Source organism: Myotis nattereri (genome assembly GCF_964212035.1).
Source record: "Myotis nattereri genome assembly, chromosome: 9".
Classification (NCBI taxonomy): domain Eukaryota; kingdom Metazoa; phylum Chordata; class Mammalia; order Chiroptera; family Vespertilionidae; genus Myotis; species Myotis nattereri.
Genome location: NC_138084.1, coordinates 16886219 through 16904910, shown reverse-complemented (window position 1 = coordinate 16904910; position 18692 = coordinate 16886219). Strand labels below are relative to the sequence as shown.

At 48.8% G+C, this 18692-nt stretch overlaps 2 protein-coding genes across 3 annotated transcripts in view; one reads left to right on the top strand and one right to left on the bottom strand.

The window, feature by feature from the left end:
* The window catches only part of CKAP5 (cytoskeleton associated protein 5), a 79538-nt gene extending 76771 nt beyond the window's left edge, over nucleotides 1-2767 (top strand). Inside the window, exons 44-45 of the mRNA XM_081099682.1 lie at nucleotides 1766-1917; nucleotides 2065-2767. Coding sequence (XP_080955808.1) covers nucleotides 1766-1917; nucleotides 2065-2310 — 398 coding nt within the window. The 3' untranslated portion in view covers nucleotides 2311-2767. The remainder of the gene's footprint in view (nucleotides 1-1765; nucleotides 1918-2064) is intronic.
* Nucleotides 2768-4278: 1511 nt separating this feature from the next.
* F2 (coagulation factor II, thrombin) lies at nucleotides 4279-18223 on the bottom strand (the record flags this gene model as incomplete). 2 transcript variants are annotated; one of them, XM_081100209.1, is made up of 14 exons in its annotated part: nucleotides 4279-4538; nucleotides 4692-4762; nucleotides 11384-11565; nucleotides 11796-11969; nucleotides 12397-12564; nucleotides 13087-13213; nucleotides 13302-13430; nucleotides 13669-13986; nucleotides 15065-15201; nucleotides 15311-15416; nucleotides 16728-16778; nucleotides 17005-17029; nucleotides 17652-17815; nucleotides 18145-18223. In XM_081100209.1, 14 exons carry the CDS (start codon nucleotides 18221-18223, stop codon nucleotides 4395-4397), a joined length of 1875 nt encoding a protein of 624 aa, XP_080956335.1. In that variant the 3' UTR covers nucleotides 4279-4394. The 2 variants fall into 2 exon arrangements, with proteins under 2 accessions (XP_080956335.1, XP_080956334.1); XM_081100208.1 differs by lacking the exons at nucleotides 17005-17029; nucleotides 18145-18223 and having other exon boundaries at nucleotides 16728-16799.
* Nucleotides 18224-18692: the final 469 nt, after the last annotated feature.

Here is an 18692-nt window from a genome sequence, read left to right as displayed (position 1 = left end):
ACCTCTAACATGCCATACAATGTGGTACTTGTTAGGTTAATTGGTGTTTATCTGACTGCTAGAATTGAAAATCCACAAGGGTAAAGATTGTTTTGTTACTGGCACATAGTAAACACTCAGTACATATTTGTTGAATGATATGAATAAATGTTTATCCCAATGTTAAGCTGAAATATACTATTCCCACAGTAAAAAAGAAAAGCCAGTATCTGAGAATTACTGCTCACAGGATCTATAGACAAAAGGAAGACTTACGAGGTATCAGTTCACAGAAAATAGCTGTCAAAAGCCTTAAACGCAAGAAAAACCCATCTGCAAGAGTTTCCTCTCACCATGCAGAGTAGAACTCGCACATTTGTCCTGCATTTGGTTCTCTCCGAGTTCAGGGAACTGTACCTACTCTTAACGTTTTAGAATCTGTTTGTCGCTGAAACCGGTTTGGCTCAGTGGATAGAGCGTCAGCCTGCGGACTGAAAGGTCCCAGGTTCGATTTCGGTCAAGGGCATGTACCTGGGTTGCGGGCACATCCCCAGTAGGAGATGTGCAAGAGGCAGCTGATCGATGTTTCTCTCTCATCGATGTTTCTAACTCTCTATCTCTCTCCCTTCCTCTCTGTAAAAAATCAATAAAATAAAAAAAAAGAATCTGTTTGCCTATAAAACTGTTCCTTTTGTGGGTTTCAGATTCCACTTGTGTTCTTTCTCACCAGTGTCTTGCCAAGCTGAAGCTTCAATTGTGTTTGTTCTTTTGCATCGTTTTTATTGTTTTTAACACCTTAAAGAGTTTATTTCTTGAATCATAGCAGAATGTCTAACAGAATTCTGCTGATGTTCAACGTTTAATTGACGCTTTGGGCCTAAACAGCATATTTGCAACATAAGCATGTGACCTCACTGATTACTGAATGCTTTCAAAATGCCTTAGTGTTTGAACATCCATTATTGCTGGCTTTTCCCTTATTCTTCATTCATTTTCACCCTCTCAGTGTTCTCATCTGTACATCAGAGGTTTCCTTTTTCCCTAGAGTGACCTGTTTTACTTTCCTGTTGACAATAAGGGGGTGTAGCCTCCCAGGACTTGACCATTTAGCTTATGTCATGCATTTTCATTGCTATCAAGTGGGTCATTTTAATGTCTGCATGTTGTGATTGTTTCTTCAGGAACAGACACGGTGGCGGATTTTTTGGTTTTGGTTTTCCCTCTCCTGCCAGAGTATTGGTTTCAGTGCTGGGAATTCCCATCCTATCTCCTAGCCCTTCTCTGGGTGTTTGTTGGACACCACAGTTTCGATGCTTTTCCATGCATATACTGTAACCCTGAGCTTCTTGCTGTGCTCCCAGTTTGAATAAGAGCTCTCCTCTTGTGTCTCATGGTCTGAACCTGGTCTAAGTCTTCCAAACATTTAAAGTCTTTTGCTTCTTTAGTTGGGCACTGGCCATATACTCAGGAGTAGCTTAGGTTTTCTGGGTTGCCCAGGGCAGCTCTGGGCTTACAGGCTTACCACCCTGCATAGCCCAGGATGTAGATGGCCCAGCTTACATCCACTCCTCTGCATCAGCTCTTGGGAATTCTCACTAAGCTTATCCTGTATATTTCTGAGCACCTTTATGTTCAACTCCGGGAGGATTCCAGTGCATTTTTTAGTCATGAAGTACCATGGCAATCTCCAGGCCCCAAATCATTCCCTTTGGTGGCAGATTAACGAGGGTAGCCTAAAAGTGGGGGGTACGTATATCTGAATCTTCTTTCTACATTTCCTCTCTAGGCATCTCCTCTCAGGTGGAGGTTACATGTGTGCCTGCTCCCACAAGCACAGTGTCTTCCGTCGGTAACACAAACGGAGAAGAGGTGGGACCTTCGGTCTACCTGGAAAGGCTAAAAATCCTCCGGCAGCGATGTGGCCTGGACAATACAAAGGTACTGCCCCTTTCCTTCCGTGTGGGCCAGGGAGGCGGCGGCACGCAGGGCAGGGACAGGCTTTCCCAGAGAAGCGGCCCAGTCTTGGTGCATGCTGTTCCAGGGCCGCCGCTCGCCCTTAGACAATGACTCCTCTTCTCCCAACAGCAAGAAGACCGGCCTCCCTTGACCTCTTTGCTCTCCAAACCAGCCGTTCCTGCCGTTGCCTCTTCCACGGACATGCTGCACAGCAAACTCTCCCAGCTCCGGGAGTCCCGGGAGCAGCACCAGCATTCAGACCTGGATTCTAACCAGTCTCCCTCTTCAGGAACCATGACCACATCCTCCTCCTCCACAGCTAACATTGATGACTTGAAAAAAAGACTGGAAAGAATAAAGAGCAGTCGCAAATGAAGCTGCCCCCCTCCTGGCACCCTGCAGCTTTAGTTTACTAAACTAGAGTCCTCATAGTTTACAGTGGCCTCCGCGGGCCTAGTGTACACCAACCGGTTGTTTGTATCAGCCGTGGGTCTGGGGAGGAGTCGTGGCACAAATACCTGTACATACTCTGCTTCTCCATCAGCACCTGCCTCTCCAGAGGACTGTATTAGTTTAGTGTACAGACCTGTAAACAGCGGCCCTCCACTCAGCTCAGACTGGTTCCCGTAGCCTTTTTCTTTTTAATTGCTCATTTGTAAAGTTGTCCTAATCTTTCCTAGCTTTTAACTATTAGGAATTCTTTAATAGTTTCCCTTTGAGTTTGTGAACTCTTCTCCCTGTAGCCCTGAAGGGTTACTGTATTCTGTATGAATGCATGGCATGATACAACTAATTTAAAAGTCTTTTATAAATAAAGTTTGCATTAACTATACCTGCTCCCAAGATGCTCCATATCTGGGCATGTTGGGCACCTCTCACCTGTTCTAGAGACCAGGTGGATAGTCAGCCAGTTAGAGAAAGATTAAAACTTGCCTAAGGAGCACCACCTTTCCTTGGCTCCCAGACGAGGCATTGCCTTTTGCTTTTTTGGAACAGGAGGAACTCACCTTTCCTGCTTTCCACAAGCAGCTCCTAGGGAAGCAAAGGAATCTCATTCTCTCTTTGAGGCTTGGTCATGGCTTCCCTCCCATCATCACCATGGTTCCAAGGAGTTTGTAGGCTTCCTGCCACTTCGCTGCCCAAATGCACGTGAGATTGTGCCCAGAGATTGGCTGGGCTACCTGGTTGTCACATGGTGTCTGAATTCAGGCCATTAGACTAAAGGGTATGGGAGAGCTTAGGAGCTTCCTGCCCAGTTGGAGTTTAAGTCTGAGTCTACACTAACAGTTGTTTCCCACTCCGTCGGAGTGAAGACCACACAGTGAACTGAGGAGTTAGCTCTGGAAGAAACTCCACAGGGCTCCTCCATAGTCAGAAACACTCTTAAGTACTAAGAAGTTCTAGATTTAGGTGGAAGACTTTTTGGGCAATCATCAGGTTCAAAGGAACTTTTCCAAACTACCTTTTACTCAACTGGTATTCAAGAAATGAAGGTTGGTGGAAATCCTCTTGATTCCAGCCATGATTTTCAGGTGGCCCCTACACTGCCTGAAATGAAACTTGCCGCTCTCTCGTAGGGTTGCTAAAGGGAAGGTGGAGGATGCTATAGTAGAAGGATATATTTAGAAAGAAAGGCTAATTTGAAAAACCAAATGATGCCGAGCTCACAGTGCTGACAGCTATACTGCAAAGGAAGCAGTCTTGTGAGGATGTGCACCCTTATTTAAAAAGCAGATTTGTAGTATTATAATTCTGTTTTTATATATGGGTGTGTTTTTTTATTTCAGAAGAAAAGAGAGAGGGAGAGAGAAACATCAATGATGAAAGAGAATCATTGATTGGCTGCCTCCTACACACCCCCTACTGGGGATTGAGCCTGCATCCTGGACATGTGCCCTTGACTGGAATCGAACCTGGGACCGTTCAGTCTGCAGGCTGACGCTCTATCCACTGAGCCAAACTGGCTAGGACTGGAAAATTGTAATTCTTAATCCCTCCTTCCTGCTCTGGTTACAGCCCTGGGCTGGGAAGATCCTGCTCAGGGAGGGCCCTTCTCAATACAGTCCTCCAGATAGTTACCATCTGATCAGCTTTCACACCAGGGGAAACGCACACCACACCTGTCGTGGGCTGTAGGGCCTGGTTCCCCCTCAGTCACACATGCCCCCAACAGGAACAGCGATACGTACAATAGATCAAATGAACTGAAAATAAGTAAGGATATAGATGACTTAAATGACAAGTAAAAAGGTACATTTATGAATCTATCTCCCCTCTCACCTTATCTGGTAATGGTACCGGCTCTACCTGAGCTGCCCATGAACAGCACTGGGAGCATTGAGGCTCACAGTCACTTTTATTGAGAACTAAAGTTTTAGGAGCAAACCACAAAAATAATTCTTTCCCTGGATCGGTTTCTGTGATCTTAACAGTGAGGAGCCTAGAATGTGGATGGTTCTCTAACTTTCAGGCCGATCAATGACCTTCTGTATCCACTTCTTCAGGCGGAACACGTGTGTGTAGAAGCCATATTTTCCATTCCTGTCACAGCCTTCACCCCACGAGACGATGCCCATTTGATACCAGCGGTTGTTTTGGGGGTTCTAAGGAAGAAACATGAGGTTTTTAATTGTCAAGTCCATGGTAGTGTCAGCATTGCCCTATCAGGTAACTACTTCTGAATTCTGGGGTCCCTCCTTACCCACCCCACTAGGAGATCTACCCACCAGCTGCAGGCCTTAGAGAAGCTAGCTTACCTTCATGACAAAGGGTCCCCCACTGTCACCTTCACAAGCATCCCCTCGTTTCCCTTCATCGGGCTTGTAACCTTGAGAGAGAACAGCAGTACTCAGGAGCATAGCTCATACTCCAGCCCCTTCTAGAGACATACCAGATGAGTGTCCACTTGACCTCTTCTCATCATCCTTAACTCTTCATTTTCTCACCCCACACCAATTGTTGTACAAATCTTGTCAGCGATTTCCTCAATATATCCCACTATGTCCCAAATCCAGCCACTTCTCACCACTTCTACACTGGTCACATCACATGCACCTCTACCCCGGAACTAATTCTGCTTTTGCCCACCTACAATCAGTTTTCCACTCATCAGGTAGGACTTAAAAAATATGTTAGACTTACAGGTAGCTGAGGACAATGGTGGTGCTGCCTTTATTCAAACCTCACCACATACCCTCCACAAACAATGCGGAACAACAGAAACTACACAAAAACTGCACCTCGCCCTAGCCAGTTTGGCTCATTGGATAGAGCACTGGCCTGCAGACTGAAGGGTCCCGGGTTCAATTCCAGTCAAGGACACATGCCCAGGTTTCAGGCTCCATCCCCAGTAGGGGGCGTGCAGGAGGCAGCCAACCAATGATTCCCTCTCACTGATGTGTCTCTCTCTCCTCCTTTCCTCTCTAAAATCAATAAAATATGTATATATATAAAACAAACAAAAACACCACGCCTCCAGCATAACTACAATACAGAGAGCACCCAAACTTCAACCGTAATATATCTAATTAGTGGTGATGAGGATGGGATACAGAAGTGAGTGTGATTGACATATAAACCCAATTGAAATGTAAACCCTTGTAAATAACCCCAAATCTACACAATGAATAAAAGAAACTAAATAGATCTATTCAAAGATACTACAGGGAAACATAAAATAAGGATTAAAACACCTCAGCTAATAAAAACCCTCCCCTATAAAACAAAACAATTAAATTTCCTCCAATTTTTGGACTGTGAAAAAACACCTTGACTCAGAAATTCAAAAATTAAAAATAAGTGGACAGCCTGGCTAGTTTGGCTCAGTAGAAAGTGTCAACTGCTGGCTGAAGGGTCTCGGGTCTGATTCTGGTCAAGGGCACGTACGTACCTTGGTTGAAGGCTTGATCAGCCCTGGTCCAGGTGAATGTGGGAAGCAACCAATGATGGGTCTCTCACATCAGTGTTTCTCTTTCTCTCTCTCTCTCTCCCCCTCCCTTCCACTCTCTAAAAATCAATGGAAAAATATCCTTGGGTGAGGATTAACAAAAATGGACAAAACAATAAGGAAAATGCAAAGCAAAGGAGTGGTTGAAATGGAACTCAGACCAAAGAAGAAATTTGAGTCCCTCAAGAACTAAGTAATGAAAAAGAATATTTACAATATAAAAAAAAAACTGCACAGAAATAAAAACATTGAGTGTACATATTGAAAGATCCACTGAGCACCAGGCAACACTGGCCTGAAACCCTCAACTCTGACGAAAAACCCTCAAGGCCTCCAAGCAAAAAGACCAGATACCTTACCAGGTCCAAAGAATCATACCGACATCAGACTTTTCAAAAACTACATACAACGTAAACAATAAAGCCATCATTTTCAAAAAATTCAAGGAAGGGAACTGTGAACCACAGATTTTATATGCCACCACACTGATTGTCAGGCTACAGAAAAACAATTATATAAGAGCTCAGGAAGTTCTATGCTCAAAACCCTTCTTGAATCTACTAGCAGATGAGCTTCATCCAACCAAGAGATTAGTGCTTCAGCAAAAGGACCAATGTTCTGACAAGTAGAAAAAAACGCAGCTCAAAATGAGAGAAGAGAAAGGAAAGTAAACTCACTGTTAGATAGCCAGTGGGTGGGAGTTACAATTAAGTTATATAAGAAAAGGAGCCCAGCCGGTCTGGCTCAGTGGATAGAGCATTGGCCTATGGACTGAAGGGTCCCAGGTTCAATTCCGATCAAGGGCACATGCCCAGGTTGCAGGCTTGATGCTCCATCCCCAGTAGGGGACATGGGGGGTGTGCAGGAGGCAACTGATCAATGATTCTCTCCCATTGATGTTTCTCTCTCCCTCTCCCTTCCTCTCTGAAATCAATAAAAACATATTAAAAAATAAAATAAATGGCATTCTTAAAAAAAAGAAAAGAAAAGGAACTAAGGGCATTTCAAAAAGGTGTAAGTCCAAAGATGATCAGTAGAACAAAAATGTAAACCTTCCTAAACATATATTTTCTTAAAAGATCACATAGGAGAAAACACAGCAAATGAAGCACAATACATGTAAATAAATATTATAAAATAATGAAGTAATGCTAATTCAATCATATATATATATATATATATGAATGAATGGGCTTAACTCAATACAAAACAAAGATTTTCATTTGACTCAAAGCAAGACTCAACTATGCTATATATAACAAAGTGATTCATAAAGGCTAAAATTAAAGAGATGGGCAACAGTATATCAGGCCAATGGAAACAAAAAGAGCAGGGATAGTAATCCCAATATTGAAAATAAAAAAGGACTCATTTAAAGCTAAAAGCCATAATTTACATACAATGAATAAATAACAATTATGAATATCTGCACAAAACACAGCAACCACATTTATAAAGTAAAAAAAAAACCTATAAGCAATGCAAGAAGACAAATACATCTATAATAAAATTTAACACACCAAAGTCAGTACAAGACAGTTCAAATGAACTGAAAATAAATAAGGATTTAAATGATCTAAACAATAAGGTACATTTATGAATATGTATCAAATATCTGAATAAAGAACACACCTATACTCCTCAATCACACATGAACCACTCACAGAAATTATTCCAACAGCTCTGTCTCAAAAAAAAATCAGTTCCATAAGGTAGAGAAATATTACAAACAATATTCTCATAATGCAGTAAAACTCAAAATTATTAAAGTGAAAATATAAAAGGCCCCTCCCATCTGGAATTTTTAAAAACACCTATTAAACACCTTAGGTGAAAAAAAATACACATTGAAATTAGAGATAACTTATTATTCTAAAAAAAATAGTAACACTAGTGTTTTTTATAAAGAGGAGAAATGCACTCAATAAAAATTAAAGATCAAAAGTAAATTAACCAGCCCTCGCTGGTTTGGCTCAGTGGATAGAGCCTCAGCCTGGGAACTGAAAGGTCCCAGGTTCAATTCTGGTCAAGGGCACATGCCCGGGTTGTGGGCTCCATCACCCAGTGAGGGACTTGCAGGAGGCAGCTGATTCATGATTCTCTCTCATCATGGATGTTTCTCTCTCTCTCTCTCCCTCTTCCTTCCTCTTCAGTGGTTGATTATCACCCTATGAACCAGTAGGCCATGCTTCGATCCCCAGTCAGGGCACATGCCCTGGTTTCAGGCTCAGTTCCCCAGGGGGGGGCGTGCAGGAGGCAGCCAACCAATTAGTCTCTCTCATCATTGATGTTTCTATATCTCTTCCTCTCCCTTCCTCTCTGAAACCAATAAAGATATTTTCTAAGTAACCAAATTGTCAGTTCAAAAAGCTCAAAAGAGCCCTAATCGGTTTGGCTCAGTGGATAGAGCGTCGGCCTGCGGACTGAAAGGTCCCAGGTTCGATTCCGGCCGAGGGCATGTACCTTGGTTGCGGGCACATCCCCAGTAGGAGGTGTGCAGGAGGCAGCTGATCGATGTTTCTCTCTCATTGATGTTTCTAACTCTCTATCCCTCTCCCTTCCTCTCTGTAAAAAAATCAATAAAACATATTTTAAAAAAAAAAAAAGCTCAGAGAATAAAATTTTTTTAAAAAAGCATAAGAAAATTTTTGAAAAGGTAAAAGCAAAAACTAATGAGGTACAGAATTGAAAAACAATAAGCCTAATAAATAAGTCAAATTCCTAGGTATCTTTTGGTATTTTCTGCAACCACCAGCTAATTTACTCAACAAAATTAAGGGGGTGGGGGGAACAAGGTGTCAAAGAGAAAAAGTCATAATACACTGCATCACTATAAAAAGGCACAGTATAGACCTGGACAAATGGGGAAACATTTCGTGTCCTTGGATAAAATGACTCAGCAACAAAAAGATGTCAGTTCTCCCTAAATTCATTTATAAATTCAACATAATCCCAACAAAAACACCGACAAACCTTTTATGGAGCTAGACAGATTGATACCAAAGTTCACATGGAAAAACAAATACGTAAGAATTTCCAGGAAAACTCTGAAAAAGATAAACTATGACAGACAATAAGCCCTACCAGATGTTAAAACATACTCTAAAATCTCTATAATTAAAACAAGATGGTGTTTAATATAATGAACAAAGATCAGGAGATCCAAATTGAATGTCTCCAAATAGAAACAGACTTAAGCACATAGAAATCTAGTATGTGACAAAGGTGATTTCAAAGATACTATTTTTAATAAATGGTGTGGACAGCTGCTGAAGCATTTGGAAAAGGATGAATTCGATCCATACCTTGCATCATACACAAGCATAAAGTCCAAAGACTCAGATCTAAGTGTAGAAAAATGAACCAAGTACTACAAGAAACCATGGGAATTTCTCTACAACCTGAGCATAAGCAAGGTTTTTTTCCTAACTTTGTTAAGAAATTTGACTACATAAAAATTTTAATTGCGCGGCAAAAAGTTATAAAGGTTAAAAAGCTAACAAAGTGGGCCCCGGCTGGTGGCTCAGTTGCTTGGAGGATCCTCCCCTACAGATTCAATCCCCAGGAGGCAACTGACAATGTTTCTCTCTCACATCAATGTTTCTTTTTTCTTTTATTATACTTAATCTTTTTAAATATATATATATTTATTTTATTATTGATTTTTTTACAGAGAGGAAGGGAGAGGGATAGAGATAGTTAGAAACACGGATGACAGAGAAACATCGATCGGTTGCCTCCTGTACACTCCCCACTGGGGATTTGCCTGCAACCAAGGTACATGCCCTTGACCATAATCGAACCTGGGACCCTTCAGTCTGAAGGCCGATGCTCTACCCGCTGAGCCAAACCGGTTAGAGCAAAGGTCGTCTCTACCACAAAATAATAACTGCAGAAATGACAGAATTAGAAAAATCACCATTTGGCAGCCACCATAGTTTGGGAGAATAATTTGATGAGAAACAGGATAGATGGTATCAAGTTTCTCCCCACAAGCTATTTATTAATTACAAAGAGAAAAACAGAACTTTACAGCGAGAAACCTGGCTGAGGCAGACACCACCTTAACCAAGAGGTCAGAGTTAGTCTCACCAGTTATGAGACATACAGACATGGCACGCCTGCCACCGGGATGCACGGAGGACTCAACATCACTTAGCCTGAATCTGATCACGGAGAAACCCGAGACAAACGCAACGGAGGGCCCGTCTACAGTCACGGGCCTGTCCTCACCAGATATGTCAAGGTCATGGGAGACAAAGCCTGACAACTAAACACAGAGAGTAACCCTGGATTGGATCCCAGAGGAGAGAAACATTTTTTGTCTTTTACTATAAAAAGACATTAGCAAGTAGGACATAGAAAACATTTGAATAATGTCTACAGATTAGATAATGGTACTTTATCATTATAATTTTCTGATTTAATAATTATACTGTGGTTATGTAAGAGAGCATCCTTTTTTTTTTTTTTTTTGAAATACTCAATTAGAGGGGTAAAAAAATCACCATATGCACAATTTCCTCTCAAACTGTGTGTATGCGTGTTGTGCAAAGTGGGGGTGGCAGAATCTCAATGGTGATATACAGAAATTCTTTGTATTATTTTTGCAAAGTTTTCTGTGAGTCTAAAAGAAATTACACTAACATTTAAAAAATATTTTAAGTTAAGTTAGACCATTTATTCACCTGCCCCAAAGCCTCCAATCACTTCTTATCTCAATAAAAGCCAAAGTCCTTCCGGGCCCTAATGGAAGTGCCCATCTCTGCCTGCCCACCAATCTTCCCTCATCTCCTGCTGAACTCTGGCCGCTCAGGCCTCCCACTCAGACACACCAAGCCTGCTCCCACCTCAGGGCCTTGGCCCCTGCTGTCGCCTCAGCCTGCAGTACACTTCCCTAGACTGATTCACTCCTTCACTTCTGGTCTCTGCCCAAATGTCACTTCAGAGAGACCTTCTCCAGCCACTCTATTTAGAAAAGCACTCCTGTCCCCATCTCTCTCTCTCCCCTACTTTACTCTGCTTCCTGTTTCTTCCCAGCAGGGATTGCTACTCTAAATCTGTTTTCTGACACTCCCTCCTTCTAGGAAAGCTCTCTGAAGACAAGTGCACTGTCTGAGTCCTTGTTGTATACTCTGGAATACTTCATGGCTCATAGTAGGCACTCAATAAATATCTGTTTAATGACGGAACACATCAATGGCTTCCCTCCACCCCCAAGATCTCTGCTGCTCTCTGGGCCAACACATCCTGACAACTCAACCAGCGACCAGCACTCCACCTCACTGAACCCCTCACACAGCCTTCTCGAATAGAGGCTTTTATCTCCATTTATAGAGGAAGAGCCTGAATCTGCAAGAGGTTAAGCAGCTTTGCCCAGTCATATGGCTTGTGCGTGGCTGGCGCCAGGGCTTGAACAGGTCTGTGCTCCTAACATGTGTCCGTTCCCCCAACCTGAGGCCCCGCCGTTCCCTCCCGTGGAGCCACACCCAGGGGACTTGCCAGCACAGAACATGTTGTCGGTGATGCGGATGCGGGTGGAGGCCTTGCAGACCGGTCGCTCCACGATGGGCAGGTTCACCACCTGCAGGACGCTGGGCTGCACCTCGGAAGGACTGGCTACCCACGTCTCCTTCAGGTTGCCCCAGCCCGTCACCCGCCCTTTGTATCCAGCCTGGAGCAACCTTTGGGGAAGGCAGAGGGACCTGGTGAGAACCGACCCTCCAGTAGCCTCTGGCCCCAACACCATCCCTTAGAGACCTGAATCTCAAACACCAGTGCGCAAAGAACTTTCAGGTTTGTTCAGAGAACTGAGGCCTGGAAAAAGGAAGGCCCTTCTGCCAGGCCTACCAGGGTCAGCCAGGCCCAGAGCACAGCCCAGACTTCTCAGCGAACGGCCCCCTGATGGCCCCACCTGGCTGCCGTCTGCTTGTCGGGCAGGCACACGGGGTGGATGTAGTTGCTGAAGGTGATGGGCCTCTTGAGCTTCAGCAGGGCGATGTCGCGGTCCAGCATATCCCTCCAGTTGTACCTGGGGTGGATGTAGACCTTCTCCAGCATGGAGATCTTTTCGATGCCTCGCTCATACCTGCGCAGACCCCAACAGAGAAACGGAGAAGCCATAAGCCACTCGGAGGCAGCGGTTCCCGGAGGAAGGAAACTGCCTGCCCTCAAGGTCTGAGAGTCAGGGGGACCAGCGGGCGGAGCTGCACAGGGCTTATGGGGAGGGACACAGGCGGCAGGTTCTGGTCCAGAGAGCCTCTCTTCAAGGTCACACCTGGGCCATGTCCTGGCGTCTGGAGACACGCCAGGATGTTGCTCTTTGCAAAGCCTTAGTTCCTCTGACCCCAGCTCCCAGCCTATCAGGATGTGGCAGGACAGACTCTGGGGCGCAGACTGTTTTCCACGGCGGGAGGCGGACAGACATGCCCCGTGTGTCCCAGGCACCAGAGCCCCTCACCATCACGCTGGAGGGCCGGGACCCCCGCCAGAGCCCTGTGCCCCCAGTTCTGTACCTGGTGCGGGAATGCTTGCCAATGCGCACCAGAAGGTCATCCGCAGTGAAGTTCTTGTCCCAAGGCGGGTACAGCAGGCAGTGGGCAGCAGTGAGGACCCAGCGGTCACTGATGAGGCTGGCTCCGCACAGCAGCTCCTGGGGACTCTTCCGGAAAAGCATCACCTGCCTGTGAGGGAGAACAGGGAGCATGAGAGCCAGGGAGCTGCCCCCCTGCCGCCCCCCCCGCCCCCGCCCACTGGCCCCAGAAGTACAAAGTCCCATTTTTAAGAACTGGACAGAACTGCCTGCTGGGCCCAGGCCCCAGCTTGACCTGGTCACCTTTGGGGCCGGGGCCATCCATGTGACAGTGAGGGGCAGCGTCCTGCCTTGAGCACCCCTCTCCAGCTCCCTCCCGGCCAGAGTTGTGCAGCTGAGCCCGGCTCCGGGTCAGGCCCTGCTGTGGACTGGCCCCAGTTCTCCTGGCCCCGGACTGTCCATCAGCAGCGTCACTGAAACGCCCTGGGCCTCAGCCGTGCCCCCTGCTTATGAGAACTAATACAGCCAATCTCAAAAGATTGCTGGGACTCAATGAGGTGCCGGTGCTCGGCGCTCATTACCCATGAAGCCTGTAGGGGGAGAGACGCCCTCCAGGGCCAGGGCAGAGGTGGGGGCTGCAGCCCAGTGAAGGCAGCTGGGCTTAGGGACCCACCAGGGCGCCAGGCCTTTCTCCGCGTCCCAACCCTCCACGATGCGCGCGTCGATGTAGGACTCCAGCAGCTCGTGCTCCGTCTGGTCCTCCCGCGACTTGTTCTCAAACAGAGGCCGCAGCCCACAGTCTGCGAGCAAAGCCAGGTGGTGAGGGGCCCAGCGCAGACCCTGCCCCACGACCACGCCCCCACCTGCCCCCACTTCTGGCAGCCTCACCTGCCTCCCCAGCCCCGAAGGTCTTCTCATTGAAGAAGGGCTGGAACTTCTCCTCGGTGGTGCGCCCATCGATGGCCGCTTCCAGGTCCTGGCTCTGCCCATCGACCGTCACCTCGTCCACCGGCTCTTCTGCAGAGACCCAGGCACCGGCTGGGACAGGACCCGGCCACTCCTCACCCACCTCCTAGAACCTCAGGGCCTCATTACACTCAGCGGTGAAATGGGGATAAAACCTAGTCCCACCTGGGCAGTGGAAGGCTGCAATGAGCGTACTCACGTGCACACGTGGTACCGTAAATTAGGGAAGGCTGTTCTGTTATTCCCTCCAGGTTTCGTGCCCTCTCAGGCCCCAGCCCTGCCCTCTCACCACAGTAGTTCAGGCCGCAGTACTCATAGTCACCGGGCTTCCCGCCGCCCACGTAGCACCACGCGCCCTCCTGGTCCCCGTCTGGGTTGCGACAGAAGTTCTCCACCAGCGGCACAGGCGGGTTGAAGTTCTGCTCCTTGCCCCGGGCCTTGGCCTGCACGCTGGCCCAGGGCAGGCAGGGGGACCCCTGCACGGTCACCGCCAGGCGACCCTGGTAATGCTGGCCACGCTCAGGGACACACTGGTCAGCTGGAGGTGACAGACTCGCTGTGGAGACTCTGGAGCGCGGGGTCAGCTCCACAGTGAAGCGATCTTGGCCTGGTGGGTGAGGAGGAAGGGAGCAGAGAGGGTGGGTCATACAGGGGGAGCCAGACAGCCCGGAGCTGAATCCCTGCCTTGAGCCTTCCTCCTGCAAGACCTCAGGTAACGCCTCCCTGAGCTGCGATGTGCTTGCCTCTGAAAGGGGTACTGACTGATGTTGTTCTCGCAGGGTTGCTGGGAGATTTAAACAAAATAAATGTGGACGTGTCTGGTGCATCACAAGCCCGAGATAGTCACTAGGTTTCACCTCCTGTCACTATCGCAGGGCTACCTGTAATCTATTGATAGTGACTGCTTGGAGTTTTTAAAGGATTCTGTGTTCTCTTAGGGGCACACGGGAAATACAGCTGGGAGGACTACAGATGTCTACACAGGGCAATGGGTCAGTGTCAGCATGCTTTCTCCCCCTCTTGACCTTGCCCTTGTGGTTGCGCTGGCCAATGGCACGTGGGCAGAACCGACGGTGCCGGTTCTAAGCCTCGGCCTGAAGACAGACACAGTGTGTATTCCTGCTGAGTTTTGTACTCTGCCATCACCAAAGGAAGACGATGCCTTTGGCTTCTGCCCCAGAATGAGTATGTGCAGAGCGGACCTGCGCCTAACCCACGCAGAAGCCAGGCTCTGAAGCAGAGCTACCAGCTGAGCCCAGGCTACATCACAGACCCACAGACACAGGAGCAGCGCCACCGAGCCCACCCTCAGACACGTAAGAAGTGAATGCTTGTTGGTGTATGCCCCTGAGCTTTTGTGGTGGTGGTGATTTTGTGGGTTCTGCAGCATTATTGTGACGGTAGCTAACTGCTGCCTGGAGGGAAATAATGATGCTCTGAGGTGCTCAGAAAAGGGCACGTGGACCGAAATGGCCGGGGAGGCCTTGCTGGGGGGAACAGTGTCGCGAGCAGGAAGGAAGGCGTATCTGGATGAGCTGCAGCCTGGGTCGTACGGAAGTGAGGATGGGAGGGAGGGCGGAGGCTGGAAGCCCACTCTCTCTGGTCTCCTGACTTCCCTGACCAACGGCCCCTGGCCCCATGGAGACCCCTTGCCTGGCCATGTTCCGCCCAATGGCCCAGCTCACCACAGACAGGGACACTGCACTCCTCCCTCCGCACAGTGGGGTCGGAAGTGTAGCACCAAGGCCCCGTGGTGCTGCCATCTGGGTTGCGGCAGAAATTCTCCTGCAGGTCTGCTTCAGGGTGGGTGGTGGAGTTGATTCTGGAAAAGGAAATTGCTCAGCTAGAGGCCGTGTCTCCCCCGCACCCCCACCCCGTCTCCTGGCTCCCCATTCCCAGCCCACTGGCAGACAGGCCTGCCCGTCACTCACTCAGGCTTATGAGGGTAGCGACTCCGCCATAGCTGGCACTCGATGCCTGACCGGGTGGAGCTCACGTTCCCTCGGTAGTTCATACCCAGACCTTCGGCACAGTTACCTGCAGGATTTGACCCCCCGTCACTTAGCAAAGCTTGGCTATCCACCCCCTCCGAGCTCCTGGCTCACAACCCTTAACCTGAATTTACTCAGCACCTCCTCTGCACTCAGCAGTTGTCCAATCCATTTAACAGGAGTCACCAAATATTTACTGGTGCCCACCATGTGGCAACCCTCCGACAGGCACTGTGCCAGGTACTAAGGACACCGTGATGAACAAGTCAGTCCTAGTCTAGGCAGGTCCCTGGCCTCGTGGAGCTGATTATCTGCAGTGTCTCCTCGTGGCCAGCAGGATAAACACAGGAACAAGGCCCAGGGAGGCCCTGGGCTTCCTGCCTTGTTAGCTTAGCTCCTTGTGCCCCAGGGCCTTAGCACAGGCCCTTTCCTTTGCCTTGATATACACTCATCAGTGTATCCCACAAATCCAGGTAGGACTCTACTTCCAGGTAGGGAGCTGTCCCTGAGTTTGTTGACAAACTAAAGCCTCCTTCTCCCGACGTTCCCTTGGCACCTGCAACAGAACTTTCCCAGCAGTCACCTGGATGTTTCCAGTTTTTGTTTTTCTGTGAAACTGTGAGCTCCTTGATCTCTTAAAACCCCCATCACTCGACACAGTGCCTGGCACATCACATGTCTGTTGAATAAGTTATTTAACCACTGAAGGGTGGCCAGTAATTAGAGTTCCACGTTATGGAGCCTATTGTCACACTAATAGTGTATTATAAGGCTTCACAAGGTGATGGCATTTAAACTAATCCTCAAAGGACAGGGATGTTGTTAGCAGGCTGTAATGACTGCTCCAGGGGAAGACGATAATGTGAGCCAGGGCCAGGAAGTCGAACCATCTTGGCATGTTCAAAGAAGTGCTGCTGGGGTCTGGGTCATGGTTGGTGTGATGGGAGATAAGGCTAGAGGGGAGGTGAAGGCTAGACCCTGCAAACTTCGCCAGGCTAAGAAGCTGGTGCTTTGTTGTGGAAGCAATTGGGGAGCCACTCCAGGTTTTGGAGAATGAATGTGACCTCATTAAAGCTCTGTCCTGGAGACATGGGAAAGAGGAGCCCTGATGAGAGTGAGGCCTTAAAGGTTAATTCATTATCCATTCATTTGCTCGTTTCTCCAATATTAATCATCATACTGACTACCAGGCACAGAGCCAGGCACAATGATACATCTTTGATCGCAGGAATGGAAAGGGAGTGTCAGGTGCTAGGGGCTGCGCTGCTGGGCCACCTCCTAACCCACCCCTACTCTGCTCTTCTCCCAGGATGGCCCCCTGGCATCCGGTCCCGCCACCCCCATGTCAGGTCCTCACCTTCCAGGCATTTAACGAGCGTTTCTCGAGATTTCTTCACCGAGTCACAAGCTGGAAGAGACCCAGAAACACCTTTGGTATTAGGGTAGGGACAGGATGGGCTTAAGTCAAGGGCAGGACAACGTTCAGAAACAGAGAAATGGACAACAGATGCCCGGAAGGAAAGAGGCAGGGGGTGGAGGGTGGATGAACTGATGGACCAGAGTCTCTAGAGCAGAATACGCTCTAACGGGGGCCCAGCACGCCCTCCCTGAAGCAGGCCTTTCCCAGTGCTCACCTGTGTACTTGACCCAGAACGCATCCTGCAAAACAAGGGCTGAGTGTGAGGCTGTGGCAGGACCCTTTTTGTTTTGTTTCTTAGTAAATGTTATGTCTCGTATCCTTTCCTTTTCCTCTTACCCTGGTCACACAGGGGAGGCTCTGGGAGGTCTATGGCAGAGTGCCCTACTTTTGTTTCCAAAAGCCCAAGTCCACTGAGAAGGGTATTTGAGGAGAGGGGCGCTCCCTCACCCCAACAAAGACAGGAAGGGATTGCCCTGGGTGGGTGGACAGGAGGAGAGGGGGAGTGAGGCCCAGACAGAGCCCCAAGGAAGGGAAAGGTTGCCAGGGCCCCAAGCCTCACCAGAGTCCCATACCTCAAGGTGGCAGAGGTAGCAGAAAAGCCAAAGCTGAGAGGCCACGGGGGCCTGGGGCTCCAGAGGTCCCGACATGGGCATATGTCTGAGAGCTGAGTGGCCCCTGAGGTCCTGGAGCCTCCCCGGGCCCTGGGACCTGGTGTCTGGCCTCCAAGCAAAAGGCTGCTCATCTTGGCAGCCCAGTGAAACGGGGCCCAGAGATGAGATTATCAGCGAAGACCGTGAGCTCCCTGTTCCCCTTATTTGTGGTCCTAGAGGTGGGCCCGCTGGGAGGGCCCCCAGCCCTCACCGTGGCCGTGGAAGACTCCAGGGCCTCGAAGGCCTCCTCGTAGCTGCACTGCTCCTCCAGGCACTCCCGCTCCAGGTTGCCACTACGCAACTCCTCCATGAAGCCGCTGTTGGCACGTCGGGCCCGCTGGAGCAGCGACAGGGCTTGCTGAGGGGCCAGGAACACTGCAGTAGAAGGGGGGGGACAGGGGCCTGAGGAAGCCCATCGCGAGGGCAGGAAGCGAGCCTGGCCTACCCTGGCGGCTTCCGAAAGCACAGGTCTGGAATGGCCTCCGCTCCTTTAATGGGTCACCCCCAGCCCGCTCGCCATATTGCAAGAGAGAGGTAGTCCCATCCAGCCAGCCCTGAGCACCAGACTCCTTCCCTAAGCTGGACACCGTGGGCTGAAGCCCACCTGGCGGCCGGCTCTGGGTTCTCTGTCGAGTAAGGAGACCCCCGCCCATGGGCCCATCTCCTAGCCCCCCAGCCTGTCCCAGCTTCCAAGCCCTCCTTACCATGCTGGCTGTGCACAAGGCTAAACAGAGCCACCACGGCCAGGCAGCCAGGTGGCCACGGCCCTCGGACGTGCGGCATAGTGTGTCCGCTCCCAGGACTCTCCGGCTCCTCCTGACCCCTCTGGGTTAATGTTAAACTAACATGAAGAAATCAGCTGGAGGAAGAGGTCAGCAGGTCAGGGCCATGAGGACAAGTGATAGATAGTCCACCCCACCTCCTGGGAGGACAGGTTTGGGAGGAAGTCACAAAGGAAAGACCAGTGTAACCACCATCATCCACCCTCCTTCCCGGAGGCAGGGGCCAACTTGGGCCCGCAGGGTCACAGGTCTTCCCGAGGCTCCTTCCAGCACTAACACCTGGTGGCGGTCGCTTTGATCTCTGGGTGCCTCAGCTTCCTCATCTGTACACTGGGAATAGTACTTGGCTATGAGGAGTAACGGAGATTATGAACTTAAACCCCATGAAATATAGTAAGTGCTTAATAATCTGCACATATATGGATGTAAACCAGCGGTTCTCAACCTGTGGGTCGCGACCCCTTTGGGGG